This window comes from Salvelinus alpinus, chromosome 10, assembly GCF_045679555.1.
Source record: "Salvelinus alpinus chromosome 10, SLU_Salpinus.1, whole genome shotgun sequence".
In the NCBI taxonomy this organism is placed as follows: Eukaryota; Metazoa; Chordata; class Actinopteri; order Salmoniformes; family Salmonidae; genus Salvelinus; species Salvelinus alpinus.
In genome coordinates this window covers 17,018,777-17,033,494 of record NC_092095.1, presented here as the reverse complement: position 1 = coordinate 17,033,494, position 14,718 = coordinate 17,018,777, and the positions used below count along the sequence as shown (strand labels likewise).

The 14,718-nt window shown below is 41.7% G+C and overlaps 1 protein-coding gene across 1 annotated transcript; it reads left to right on the top strand.

Moving 5' to 3' along the window:
* Window positions 1-961: 961 nt before the first annotated feature.
* On the top strand, window positions 962-8,300 carry LOC139531559 (protein disulfide-isomerase A4-like). Its single transcript, XM_071328105.1, has 10 exons — window positions 962-1,274; window positions 1,600-1,765; window positions 1,978-2,183; window positions 2,468-2,606; window positions 5,145-5,350; window positions 5,486-5,644; window positions 5,819-5,970; window positions 6,643-6,799; window positions 7,013-7,246; window positions 7,488-8,300. The coding sequence occupies exons 1-10, from the start codon at window positions 1,196-1,198 to the stop codon at window positions 7,901-7,903; spliced, it is 1,914 nt and encodes a 637-aa protein (XP_071184206.1). The 5' UTR covers window positions 962-1,195; the 3' UTR covers window positions 7,904-8,300.
* The last annotated feature ends 6,418 nt before the right edge of the window (window positions 8,301-14,718 follow it).

The window sequence follows — 14,718 nt, the reverse complement described above, 5'->3', positions numbered from 1 at the left end:
CTTCATGACAACAAAATCATAAACAACAGAGTAGGGCTGGCTAATTAGTCCTTCGTTTTGGGGTCCTGCTCAGGTAAAACAATTTGGCTAATCTATACTTCCATATTTCCAAGTCCTATTCTTGAAGATACAGGGGTATAACATTTATTGGAATGACTGGAATTCTGATAGACTTTGATTTTTAATGTAAAGATATAGTTTTATCATATTATTATATGTAGTAGAAAGCGATGGGTTAAGCAGAAGCTTACATAACCAACCCATAACGTAAAATGTAACATCCATTTATGGCCAGCTATGTAAACTTTAACATTGATTTATCCTGCAATAGATGTCGTTCAATTTGTAACATGCATTTTTGTCTTCTAATGTCTTTAAGGGGAAAATAATCTAAAAGTAACAGAATGTAATCAGATTACATTACTGAGTTTGGGTAATCCAAAAGTTACGTTACTGATTACAATTTTGGACAGGTAACTAGTAACTGTAATGGATTACATTCATAAAGTAACCTACCCAAGCATGCTATTCAAGAGGGACATTTTTTAAGTTGTATGTTTAAATACTCTGCGTGGAGTGAATCAGGCTTAATTATGAGTATTCTGTAGGTTACTGTATATTTACACAGAAATTCAATAAACAAACCTTCCCTGGTTCTAAAAGATGTTCAAACTGCTCAAATAAATGGTGTGCTGTGCAGGTTAAGGTGAGTGGGGCACCCTGGAAGAATGAAAACAGGGCTCGCTAATGTTTACACGACAGTTACATTGTTGAAATGTAGAGACAGACGTCCTTGACATTAAAAGTACGCGTTAAACTTTTACTTGTTCTATGTTCACTGTTGAAAATACAGTAGACCATTCAGTCCAATGACATTGCAACAACTGGTCGACTATCCAATGGCACCCTCGAACGTCCTGGATCCAGGAATTAAGTGGCGGTACGCAATTGGAGGAAAGCCGATGATGACAGCCAATTAGAATGTGGCAAGTCAGTGAAGGAACCTGATTTCCGAAGTCTTTAGCTAGAAACCACAAGCCAAAGATCAGTTTGTAACCCCACTTCAGGATTCGAAAATATCGACAGAGATTTCTATTAATACACCATTTTGGTGCCTTTCATCAGCTAACGTTACTAGTTAAAAAGGAGAAGTCTCACTCGTTGCACGGATAGCATTCCATTGGAAAATCTGACAATGAGACAGATAGCGCTGCTACTGATTGTGGTACTTGGCGTTGCCCACTTTGCCACTGTCATCCGATGTGAAATTGATGGTAAGTAGCTAGCTGGCTACTTTGGGATTAATTAAGTTAGCCAGGAATGTTTACTAAGCGTGTTCGGTAGTTGGCGTCTCCTGTAATTATAACAGCCATGCAGCTCTTATTAACTAGCTAGCTAGTTGCTAACTTGACTGCTGGCTAGTTTCTTTTTGATTTATTATGCGTACATGCGTGTGATTCTGTTATGTTGTAGCGTGGCTTTATGTTGTAGCGTGGTTTTGTTATGTTACAATGCAATCCCAACTTTGTTGTCCAGTCAGACTATCGTTGCTAGACGTTATGTTTATTTCACACTGTTTTGTTATCCATGGTGTTGCAGATGTAGCGGAAGAAGTCGACGAGGAGGAGGGTGGTGATGATGAAGAGGATAAAGATGACGTAACAGAGGTGAAGGATGAGAACGGAGTGTTGGTCTTGAACGACGACAACTTCGACATGTTCATGGAGGGGAAGGACACCGTGCTGGTTGAGTTCTATGCACCATGGTAAGTTTGCATAAAGGGATGGTTAAGAAAGTCAATATTTGGCAGTCATTGGAGACGTGTCCATCCGCTTCGCCTATTGTGCAATACCTGGTAGCCGATATGTAGTAGGAAAAACAGGCAGGCTTTAATCTCAAATATACATGGAATATTTGCACCATTTTTGTTCATTTTCCCTTGATTGACACATTTAATCAGTTTCCCTCCCCTCCCAGGTGTGGCCACTGTAAGCAGTTTGCTTCAGAGTATGAGAAGATTGCCCTGACTCTGAAGGAGAATGACCCCCCTATCCCTGTGGCCAAGGTGGACGCGACCAAGTCCAGTTCCTTAGGGAGCAGGTTCGAGGTGTCGGGATATCCCACCTTCAAGATCATGAAGAAGGGGGAGCCTGTGGAGTATGATGGCGCCAGGAATGAGCAGGGTAAGATGTCTACTAAGAAGACTGATCCAGTCAGTACCTCAGTCTCTTTTTCAGCCTTTGACAACTCTACATTGTTAGCTAAAGCAGGAACAGACTATTAAACAGGCTACTATAATGTTGTAACTGTGGTTTGTCTTGTGGCTCGAGTGGCTTGTAACCCACTTTCAGTTTCACCACAGTAACATTAGTAACTGTGGTTGTGTTTAAGACATTGTGGCTCGAGTGGCTTGTAACCCACTTTCAGTTTCACCACAGTAACATTAGTAACTGTGGTTGTGTTTAAGACATTGTGGCTCGAGTGATGGAAGTGGCCCAGCCGGACTGGAAGCCCCCTCCAGAGGCCACCCTGGTGCTGACCAAGGACAACTTTGACGAGGTGGTCAACAGCGCTGACATCATCCTGGTGGAGTTCTATGCCCCATGGTCAGTCAGTCCCCCACAACGTTTAGGATGCATCGCAATAGTCGAGAGTCACATCCTCGTCTCCTCTGCGTCACCTGCACTGATTTATGAAATTATATCTATTATGGCCTTTGTGTTTTCTATCTGGTGAAGGAGCGGAGGAGATGAAGTCGAAACCATTTTACTGTGAAGCTTCATGAATGTTATTATTGCCTTCTGAAGCTTCATAGTGCTTATTTAACTTATAACTTTCCCTCCCATATTTCACTATTCTAATAATATGGAATTTTTGCAGTTATTTGGATAGTTGATACCCCCCCCCCCCCAAAAAAAGTTGCTCTTGGGTCAAATGTCGGTACCACAACAGCTGACAGTGTGCGGTTGTTTTTGTGACTGCTATTCTTCGGTAGATGTCGGCAACAGTGAAAGAAAAGTCTGATGTTCCCTATGATGGAACTGATTGTTTCAAGAACTTTTCTGGTGAGTGTTTTGCATTGACCTGTGTCATGTCTTCTGGAATCTCCAGAAGGTGCTCGCCTGTTACCACTAGGCTATTGAAAGTGGGAAAATAAAAATACAGAAAGTTAAAATTGTCAGGGCTGACTGGAGAGCTAATGCTCTAAGAAAATAAAATGCCCTTTCATGTAAAATGCAACATGAGTTATTCATGTACTTGAAAATAAAATAATTACTTTGTACATCCTCAGTACTGTAGGCTAGTACTAAGGATGTACACGGTTAATCGGTTAGCTGCTGCATTTGACTGGTCATGCTTATTGGTCTTTAGGTTCATTTGCATAATTTTGTGGAATTAAATTGGCACGTGTGTATTTTCGCTAGTCGGCATGCATTTTTTTATTACATGCGCACAGCTTACAAAGCCTAGTTAGAGGAGAGGAATAGTCAACCACCTGTCAGACAGCATACAGAGCCTAGTTAGAGGAGAGGAATAGTCTACCACCTGTCAGACAGCATACAGAGCCTAGTTAGAGGAGAGGAATAGTCTACCACCTGTCAGACAGCATACAGAGCCTAGTTAGAGGAGAGGAATAGTCTACCACCTGTCAGACAGCATACAGAGCCTAGTTAGAGGAGAGGAATAGTCTACCACCTGTCAGACAGCATACAGAGCCTAGTTAGAGGAGAGGAATAGTCTACCACCTGTCAGACAGCATACAGAGCCTAGTTAGAGGAGAGGAATAGTCTACCACCTGTCAGACAGCATACAGAGCCTAGTTAGAGGAGAGGAATAGTCTACCACCTGTCAGACAGCATACAGAGCCTAGTTAGAGGAGAGGAATAGTCTACCACCTGTCAGACAGGATACAGAGCCTAGTTAGAGGAGAGGAATAGTCTACCACCTGTCACAGTGTGAGAGTAGCTCCTTAAAAAGTTTGTCGTCTACTGGAGTGAAACCTGCTTTTGTAAGCCCAGTCATTACGCAACAAATAACAACGATTCTAAATACAATCGTGTTCAATTTGGTGGCCACTATTTAAAAAGAAGCTAATTTTATTTCTCAACTCGTAAAGCGCGCCTCCCATTCGGCTGCAAAGACTATAGCCTGCCTACCGTTGACTATCAACGCGTCACCCACCACTTTGCAATGTCAGCTTCAGGCAGTATACTTGTTTGAAACATGAACGTTTTACTCTACTTGAAATAATGAGACGTCCTACCTTGCTTCAAATAAGACTTCCGAAAATCCATCCGTAGAAACGTGAAGACAATTTTATAAAGACCTCCTGATGCCATGAACCAGCATTTCTCTCCGGTTCTATTGGTTTTCATATCCACTTTCTTTCGTTGTCCAGAAGCCAAAGGCACAATCCTAGTCATATTAGCAAACCATCATAGTTGTTGCTATTAGATTCCCCCTCTCTCTAAGAGATTTTCATCTCTGTTACATATGGACCTGCTTGCCTTAGGTTCTCTGTTTTAGAACGATGTGTTCCGCGAATTGTATTTGGGCAAATGTTTGAAAATGACTTATTAGCTGTTTCATTACAGGAGTTGCATGTTCTATAATAGACTCGAAGAGGCAAAGCGTGAGGTTTTCAATTGTGCGTCGCCCCACGGACCTCCCGGTCGCGGCCTGCTGCGACAGAGCCTGGGCGCGAACCCAGAGTCTCTGGTGGCACAGCTAGCGCTGCGATGCAGTGCCCTAGACCACTGCGCCACCCGGGAGGCCCCTGATCTCTGATAGTATTTTCTGTTGGTCACATCATTTGACTGTTTGGGAAAAAATGTAACCGGTTAATAAGGGTCAGTTAGTCGGCAGCAAGACTGACATAAATTGACTTTCCTGGCTAGTACATTTACAGTGCACAACAAAAATCTTTAAAAAGGAATACTAACGTCCGTTTGGATATAATTTTGTATATATTTAACCTTTAACTAGGCAAGTCACTTAAGAACAAATTCTTATTTACAATGATGGCCTACCCGAGCCAAACCTGGACGACACTGGGCCAATAGTGCGCCGCCCTATGGGACTCCCAATCACGGCCGGATGTGATACAGCCTATTTGAATAACCACGCCTGATTCCCTACTCCAGGTGTGGCCACTGTAAGCAGCTGGCTCCAGAGTATGAGAAGGCAGCCAAGTCCCTGAGCCAGCGCTCTCCTCCCATCTCCCTGGCCAAGGTAGATGCCACCCAGGAGAATGACATCGCCAACCGCTTCGGGGTGTCGGGGTACCCCACCCTCAAGATCTTCAGGAAGGGGAAGGCCTTCGACTACAACGGACCCAGAGAGAAGATTGGTACGTCCACACTTTAGACTGTTTCAGTCACTACCCCGTGACTAAATATATCTGCTAACATTATGGATTTTAGGACACGTCCCTTGTTAATGATATAGCCGAGGGTACTAACTATTGTGTGTGTGTTCTCTGTAGGTATCGTTGACTATATGAGCGAGCAGGCGGGGCCACCCTCCAAGCAGGTGCAGACGGTGAAACAGGTGCAGGAGTTCATCAAAGATGGCGATGACGCTGTCATAGTGGGCGTGTTCTCCTCAGAGCAGGATATGACCTATGACCTCTACCTAGAGGCCTGTGAGTACACAATCAATCAATTACATTGACTTTGAATGTATTTGTCAGTGTTCATGATGCATAGAATATTGCATATGATGTGTAGTATACAGAGAATATATGTAATCCATGCTCCTGTCCTCCCAGTGTGGCCTAATGGGGATAGTCGTTGTGTTCCCCTCTCTCTCCTCCCAGGTAACATTCTTAGAGAGGACTTCAAGTTCCTCCACACCTTCAGTTCAGACGTGGCCAAGCTCCTCAAGGCCTCCCCAAGCCAGGTCGTCATGGTGCATCCTGAGAAGTTCAGGTCCAAGTACGAGAAAGCCTCATATACATTCACCATCAAAGTAAGTGTGCCAACTGGTGTGTGTTTGCTAGCGTTACACTAGTCAGCTTCTTACACTCTCTGTGAAAGTAAGCCTTGTGATGGGGGGGGGTCTATACAGTTACATATCACAATATTATTTAGGACAATATTAAATCGATACTGACTTCCAAGTATCGATTTGTTTAAAAAAAAAAAGACATTGTTATTATAAATGTTTTGCTAGGTAGAGTTAGCTAGCGCTAGACAGCTGTATCTGCGCCAAAACTCCTGCATTTTTCATCCTAAAGCTTGGGATCCATCTTTTTAATAGTGAGCCAACATGTTTAGCACTTATTTCCATGACTGATCACAACTCTTTCTCATGCTCTGTTGTCTCTCTGCAGCCAACATGGTGAGCAATATATGTGTAACATCAAATCGCAATAAAATTGCATTATCGAATCACAATACATATAGTGAATCGAGGGAATTGTAAAACATATCGAATCGGCACCTAAGTATCTTGATGATATAGTATCGTGAGGTCCATGGCAATTCCCAGCCTGATTCACTGGATGGGTGCTATTTATCCACCTCACTGCAATATGGAGGGATATCTGAAACTAGCAGAATTCAATGAAGCATGCTTTCCTAACCTAAATAGAATGCTGCAATTATTCGTGTATAATGTCCTGTGTCCTCTACCCTCCAGGACTCCACAGATGTGTCGGAGGTGCAGGACTTCTTTAAGAAACACATCCTGCCACTGGTGGGTCACAGGAAACAAAGCAACGACGCTAAACGTTACACCAAGAGACCACTGGTTGTCGTTTACTACGGAGTGGACTTCAGCTTTGACTACAGGAAAGGTGTCCTCAACCCCTTATTTCCGATTATATTGTGGATCTTCTCAAAGTCTTAAGCTGCGTAGCTTCCATAATACCTTTTTTGTTAGGCAGAAGGGCTAGAACAAAATATTGCACTTCCAGTAGATCTCCTCCTGGACCGGGGTTTGGACAACCTTGGCTTAGTTCATTGGAGCCTTTAGCTCAGGTCTGATTACCCCCCTCTCTCTGTTCCAGCGACCCAGTTCTGGAGGAGCAAGGTTCTGGAGGTGGCCAAGGATTTCCCAGAATACACCTTTGCCATCGCTGACGAGGAGGACTACTCAGACGAGTTGAAGAGCTTGGGGCTCAGTGACAGCGGGGAGGAAGTCAACGTGGGTATCCTGGGAGATGGCGGCAAGAAGTTTGCCATGGAGCCTGATGAGTTTGACTCTGAGGTGCTGAGGGACTTCATCATGGCCTTCAAGAAAGGTGAGCTTGACAGCAATTGTCAATTGAAAGTATGTCAGAGGACTTTACACCACATGTTGTATTGAGTTACAGATTAACCTGAGTTGAGTGCCTTGTTTGCTGCCAGCCAAACATCAATATGTGACAGGTCTTCATGGTCCTATTGAGTTAACAGGGTTGACCATTGAAACTGTCAGAATTGCCAAGATCGTGTAATAGACTATACATTAGTGTGTCTGATCTTGTCTGTCCCTCTCTACAGGCAAACTGAAGCCCGTCATCAAATCTCAGCCAGTGCCCAAGAACAACCAAGGCCCTGTGACGGTAGTGGTTGGGAAAACCTTCGACGACATCGTGATGGATACCAAGAAAGACGTTCTGATCGAGTTCTACGCCCCGTGGTGTGGCCACTGTAAGAAGCTGGACCCCGACTACACCGCCCTGGGGAAGAAATACAAGGATGAGAAGAACCTGGTCATCGCCAAAATGGACGCCACAGCTAACGATGTGCCTTACGACAGCTACAAAACGGAGGGCTTCCCCACCATCTACTTTGCGCCTAGCAACAGCAAGCAGAGCCCAATCAAATTTGAGGGCGGGGACAGAACCATAGATGGATTTAGTAAGTTCTTGGAACAGCACGCCACAAAGTTATCACAGAGCAGAGATGAACTTTGAGAATCTCTCTCTTGAGTACCTAAACGCCCAACTGTGCAGAGTCTGCAGTCCCAGGTGCCCTGGGGGAGCCGAGGGCAGAGGCTGTCAAACTCAAATCAACCCCTCCTACACCCTAGCCACTTATGCATAGACCTTAGAGGGTTGGATCAGAGAGCAAGATGGAGCTACCACTATTGTTTAGATGTATTCAACCCTCTCAGATCTCCACTAGGGCCTAGTGTTTAGGACCTAGGGGAAGCGCCTGGTGGTTAGGGCCTAGGAGTTAGTGTCCCCAAAGAGGGCTATTAGTGAGTTGCTGTGATCCACAGATTCAGCTTTTGTTTTTCATGTCTAAAAGCATGTAAGCACTGTGTTCCAGATTTCTAAGTATTTTTAAATAAAATGTTTTGAAAACTGATGTGGTTTTGTGGTGTTGTGTATACAGTTATGTACTGATTGGTAGCTGCATAATTCCTCTGAGCTGTCCCCTTACGAAAAAAGATTGCAGTCAGAGTGCAATTTAACTGCAGTGCAATAGTCTAACTGCAGTATGCTGCGTCCAAAATAACACGTTTTTACTACAGTAATATTGCAGTCTAACTCAGTAGAGGCTCCTCGGGAGGACTATCGTCCTCAGTGAATTTCATAAATATTTTTAGATAACTATACCAAAATTATTGATTTAAACGCACTATTTTGCAAAGGTCTACAGTACCCTCAACAGCACTATGGGTAGCACCATGGTGTACCCGGAGGGCAGTTAGCTTCCATCCTCTGAGTACATGGAATTCAAGACAAAACCTAGGAGGTGCATGCTTCTCACCCCCTTCCATAGACTGACACAGTAATTATGACAACTTCGGGAGGACGTCCTCCAACCTATCAGAGCTCTTGCGTGAGCTGACATGTTGTCTACCCAATCAAAGGATCAAAGAATTAGTCTAGTACTGAAAGCATAAGCTACAGCTAGCTAGCACTGCAGTGCATAAAATGTGGTCAGTAGTTGACTCCAAGAGAAAGAAAACAGTGTGACAGTTATGAACAAAAAATTTTAAATGAGAAATTGTGTCTTTTTTTCAGCTTCACTCACTTAGCAAATGCAGCTGGCTAGTTTAGCCTACTGAAACAACCTGCTCAGAGGGATGCTATGTTAGCTAGCTTGCTATGACTATCCAACACAACACTGGAACTCTTCCAAGGTAAGCTTTTGGTTTTACTAATGTATTGCCAATGGGGCCCGCCGGTGTAACTGCTTAATGACTGTACACTGTAAAGTTACTGCATGATTGTAGCGGGTTTACTAACGCGTTAGTTCTATTAGCTATGCTGACTATGATGTTACTTTAGCTAATATGGTGACAACGATGTAGGCTGTTTAGCTTGTTAAGGTTTTTTTGCAAGGTCAAATACAGCTGATGTGTTGTGCATTGAAGTCCACAAGTGAAGGGAAGAGGTGAAATGAGGAGAGCGCATAACATAGATGCAAGAAGTAATACAACATGGCTGCTATGAAACTGGACTGTGTTTACGTGTGATCAGGGGTGTATTCATTTCGCTGATTCTGTTATATTTGTTTAAACAGAAGCAAACGGAACATAACAGGGATAAACCTACCTGAATTTGTCCAATAGAAACTTGCTTGCAACTGTTGGACTAATGATTACACCCACTATCAGCTAGATGCAGGCAAGAGTGCAAGGCGGTATTAAATGTCACTGTCCATGTTTCACTGTCAAATCGATTTGTCTTTCGACCTGTGTTGTAAACTTTAATTCATAGGCTAGGTTGTAGCAACATCATGATGGGTATAGGGAAAATTTGAGTATCATGTAGCAGCCTAAACCTATTGCTGTTACTTTTAACTGGGTGAATGGAATATGAATGACAGTTATCCAATATGCTGAAATAGAAATAAGGCCATATTCATAAAGAAAAAAAAACGTCCTCATCTGAAACGGCATTGACCGCCACTGACTTATGCAATTACTGCGTCCAAAATAAGTCAACTACAGTTATGGCAGTTTCAAAACTGCAATATATTTTGTTGAAAGGGTCATTAAAACTCTGCCCTTCGTGAAATAGTAACAATCTTTCTGATTGTGTTGTAGTTGTACCGTCATTTTGTAAATTTTCTCAGAGTGAAAATGTTCCCAGTTCAATAACTTCATGTGCGTCTCTTTATGTGGATGGCTGTCTGATCTCGTCTGATGTATTACACCTTCACCCTTGATTTAGCTAGCTAGCATAACTGACTGTCAGCTGTTTGAGATGGCTTGTTCTCAGAGGTGTGTAGTTTTAGCTTGTTTGTATAGCTAAATAAACGAATATAAATGCTAGGTTTTAGCCAAAGTATAAACAACTGTTTCACATTTCCAATAGTTACTTTGACATTATTTAAATGTTATTTCGATAACCTGCGCTAGCTATCTGCCATTCCGTACATCACGTGATACGCTAGCAACACAACTAACTTGTTTGCACAACTAGCTACGATAGCTTATAACTTTACCCTCTGTCTCTCACATTACCCAAAGCCAACAGTACCGTAGTAACCTCTTTAGGAGCAATCCTTGAATAGAAAGTAAATAGCAGAACTGATAAGAAATGCAATGCTAATTTGTGGTAAAGCCAAATCAACTATCAACACTTCTACCAAAGATTTTTTTTTATAACTAACCCATGGTAACGTTACTGCAATAAGAACAAAATCATCAGTTTTTGCTGTTAGTTGAGGGACCTCTACTGTCGTAATGTGGCACTGAAGACTATTGTAGTGCGAGGGTCTTCTATAATATATTGCAATCACCTGGCTAGATCGTAAAGGAACAATTGACCGAGGAAAAGGAACAATTGACAGTTGACTGAGTTTACGAATTCACGGTTTATTAACCCAACACCACACAGGCTACAGTTTGACCGTAGCCCACGCCAAATAAATGAAAGATAACCGTACAAAGCAACCGTGACCTTTTCTTGTGAAGACCAGACGTAAGAGAAATAACAATGGTTAAACATGGTATTAACTTGCAATGCTCCATCCCCCCGGCATCAGAACATTCTAGGCATTCCCGTGATTGGCATGTCGGACCCCGCGAACACTGGGTACTGGTAAGTACAACACAACCAACTAACAGCATAACACGACACACAGCTGTCTGTGCAGGGTCGCTACAATATATACACATTTGTCGCCAGAACATTGCCAAGGAGCAAGCAAGTCCTTTATGTAATTTATAGCCATATGCTTAATTTGTAGGTTGATAACAGAAATTGACAGTTAAATATGAAAGTAAATATTTTTTATTTCAGGGTATGAGGGGAAGAGACATTACAGGCTAGCTATCCAAAATAAAAATATCAGATATCAGACCAAATGCATTAGATGTTAAACCTGCATAAACAAGTCACATCTCAACGATCTGCTGTCTTATAGCAGGTGTTTATGACACTAAATAGCCCCACCCACACACACACAATTAGGATGCTGATCAGTGGAGGGTGCAGAGGGGAGGAAGGCTCATAATGGCTGCAAAGGAGCAAATGGAAAGGCATTAAACACATGGAAACCATGTTTGATGTATTTGATACCATTTCAACTATTCCACTCCAGCCATTACCACGAGCCTGTCCTCCCCAATTAAGGTGTCGTCAACCTCCTGTGATGCTGACCAACATAAAGCAATATATTCTGCATATTTACAACCACTTAGGGCACACGTGTCAAACTCATTCCACAGAGGGCCGAGTGTCTGCAGGTTTTTGCTTCACCCTTGTACTTGATTGATGAATTAAGGTCAGTAATTAGTAAGGAACTCCCCTCAACTGGTTGTCTAGGTCTTAACTGAAAGGGGGGAAAAAACAAAAAACAGACACTCGGCCATAGCCACGGGAAAAATCTGAACATCTGAAATTAATAAAATATATATTTTTAAATCCCTAAAAGTAGTGCACTGGGCGTTTACTAATATTAGCGGCCTGGTATAGACGTCTGTAGCTCAGGGGGAAAAAATCAGCATCTCTGCTTTGGCATAAAAGGTAGTTGTATAAAGTTGAGCTGACAGCCGTTTTGCACTGTTTCGCTATGGTTTTAGTCATCAATCTAGCATGAGTGCAATATTTTATTCATGTTGTAGAGTGTGCCCCCCCCAGAAAGCTATAACATTTGGCTTTCACCTGGAATTGTTAATTTATGTCTGAGAAAAAACACTTCTCAACCCATATGATCTAGTACACAAGTATAATACATTTTTATTGTGAATGGTTAAGCCTTTTCATACTTTATTTTCATACTTTATTTGTCCATATATAATTTAGAATCTGTTTTAGGAACATCTACCCCAAATATTTCACCTTCTTTATTACTTTACCAAACATATCATGACATTAGTGATAGTCAAAATCTGTTAAATTTGTCAATGTCTCAATCAACATTTGGGCCATTTAAACAGTGTGTGTGTCCCTTTTATAGACAAGGAGAGAAGGGCTATGCAAACGGCTCGTGTTTGTCGTCCTGAGCAAATGCAATGTCTGCCTCGGACGTAATGACATCTTTACTTATTTTAGGTTTAATGAAGTGTGTAGGTAGCATTCTTTATTGTAGAGCTATGAAAGTTGTATATTTAGAACCACCTGCTCGTGCCAAATTCAGTGTTTGCTTTGCCATGTCTGTGCTGTGAAGCAGTCAAGCTGGATAAATGTTTTTCTAAGGACCGCCCCTTTTACGCAATGTTGCAGTGAAGTGATATAAATGGATGTAATGATGCAGCCGACCACCAGAGGGAGGCAAATACATGTTTATTCGACAGAGGACGTTGACATAGTCCTAGGAAGGTCTGGATGGCTGTCTTATAAAATGGTGGGAAATCAATAAAATAAGTAATGTAGAAAAACATATATTTTCAAGTAATTATAGTGCCTGATTTCAGAGACTGTCACATTAATAAGAGGTTTTAATAATTAAAAACAGTATCTTGCAGGATTCAATTGTTGGAATTGTAAGAGTTGTTGCTCTGTCCCTTTCTCTGCGATTTGTTATTCTAATGGAATCCAGAAAGAACAACCTTGTCCTCAAACATTTACATCAAAAGGTGCAAAGTTATGGTCAAAGACACAAAACATCCACATCAAATTCAATATTTTTCTTAATCAAATAACATGGAAAACAACCACTTTTTGTGCAGTAATAATTTACCATCCTTACAAACGACTTAATGTACATTACTGTATTGTACATAGGCTGGTCATCTAGGTTAGTACCTGTAGACTTTCCATCACCATGAAGAAAAACAATACAGTAATTTAGACATCAAATGGTTTGTGATAATGTGATGTTGCTCAGTTGGTAAAGCTTGGCGCTTGCAATGCTAGGGTTGTGGGTTCGATTCCCACGGGGACCCACCCACCCCTGCGGACCCCCCCAAAAAATAGGTCTTACGGCTATTTACTTACTGTTGTAGCTCTTCCTCTCTTTTTATAAGTAGTTAACTGTCCGCCAAATTTAGCTGGAATTTAGACCGAAAGGATTTGACAATGTGATTGGTTGACGATATTACACTGGCCGACGTCTCGCCTTGCGCTGCGTAGAATATCACATCTAAACAGAAATGTTTAACAGCACCAGTGCCACATCCTTATTATATATATCTTGTCAAACTTGAATGCAAACAGAGATCTGTTTGTCTGTATATATATATATATTATTTTTTTGTTGCGTATATGCGTATATATATATGCGATGCTTATGTATCCGCCCTGACTATGGGGGTCGTCCCAAAGGCGTGAAGACAGGCGACAAGTTTAGGTTAAAAAAACAAGAAAAGCATTGGGTTTATTTTGGACAGATTTTTGCGAGAGTGAAACGTCTCGCTTCGTCTCTTCCTTTCTGCTGCAAAACATACAGGTTGGGATGTCTGACTGAAATACGGGACAAATTGAACTTTTTTTGTAAATTAGTGGTGTGAATTTGTTGATAAAGTGAGGGACATGATTGTTTGGTTATAGGATGCGGGACAAAATTCGGGGCTGTCCCGCACAATCCGGGACATGCGGGCACCTATAAGGACAGGGAAGCTAATGAATGTATGTATATCATCATGGCAAAATATTTCATTCACAAATGTTTTTTTTTACAAACTACTCCCCGCTGTTTATTGTCTTAAATGAGGAAAAGTGATTATATAAATCTTTGAAATTGGTTAAATCCAAACAAGCCCTTGATCGTATATCAAGAGCTAGGAACTCAAGCATCCCGCTACACCTGCAATAACATCTGCTAAATATGTGTGTGTATGTGAGGAATAAAATTTGATTCCTGAATAGACCACCCTGTGTTTTTGTTTTATTACATTTGTTTATTTAATTTTTTTACATGTTTTCTGTCTATTGAAATATATGTTATTTATATATGTGAATTATGCCTGTTTGATTTTTGAAAATGTCTGAATAAAAATACATAATAAAAAAACATTCGCTTGTTCCGGACTCGGCAGAGGCTACTCCTTTGTATACCTTAGTGGGCTACTCTCCTTGTAAACTTCCCAGTCTAGTGGGAAATGATGGACAGGAGGATGTTTTTACCAGTCTAGCTCTCAGCCGTCAGTGCAGATCGAGGAAAGGGGATGAGGAAGTGAATTTAGACTGTTGCGACTACACTCTACCATTGCAAGGTTTACAGGCCGTGGCCATAATAGAAATACAGCGTATATGTACTATATAAACGGTTGTCTACGATATAAAACACATCCACCGTTTAGTAAATTGCTTTGATTTGTGTATAACGGTTTAGCTACCAATATGTAGGCAACTCATATCTACTGAAATTGTACATGGCTAATTGT

Bases quoted from the DNA above. Each gene is read 5' to 3' on its own strand.
- LOC139531559 (XM_071328105.1), top strand. From the start codon at position 1,196: ATGAGACAGATAGCGCTGCTACTGATTGTGGTACTTGGCGTTGCCCAC. The intron at 5,971-6,642 runs GTAAGTGTGCCA...TCTACCCTCCAG, and splicing joins CATATACATTCACCATCAAA to GACTCCACAGATGTGTCGGA. The intron at 6,800-7,012 runs GTGTCCTCAACC...TCTCTGTTCCAG, and splicing joins CAGCTTTGACTACAGGAAAG to CGACCCAGTTCTGGAGGAGC.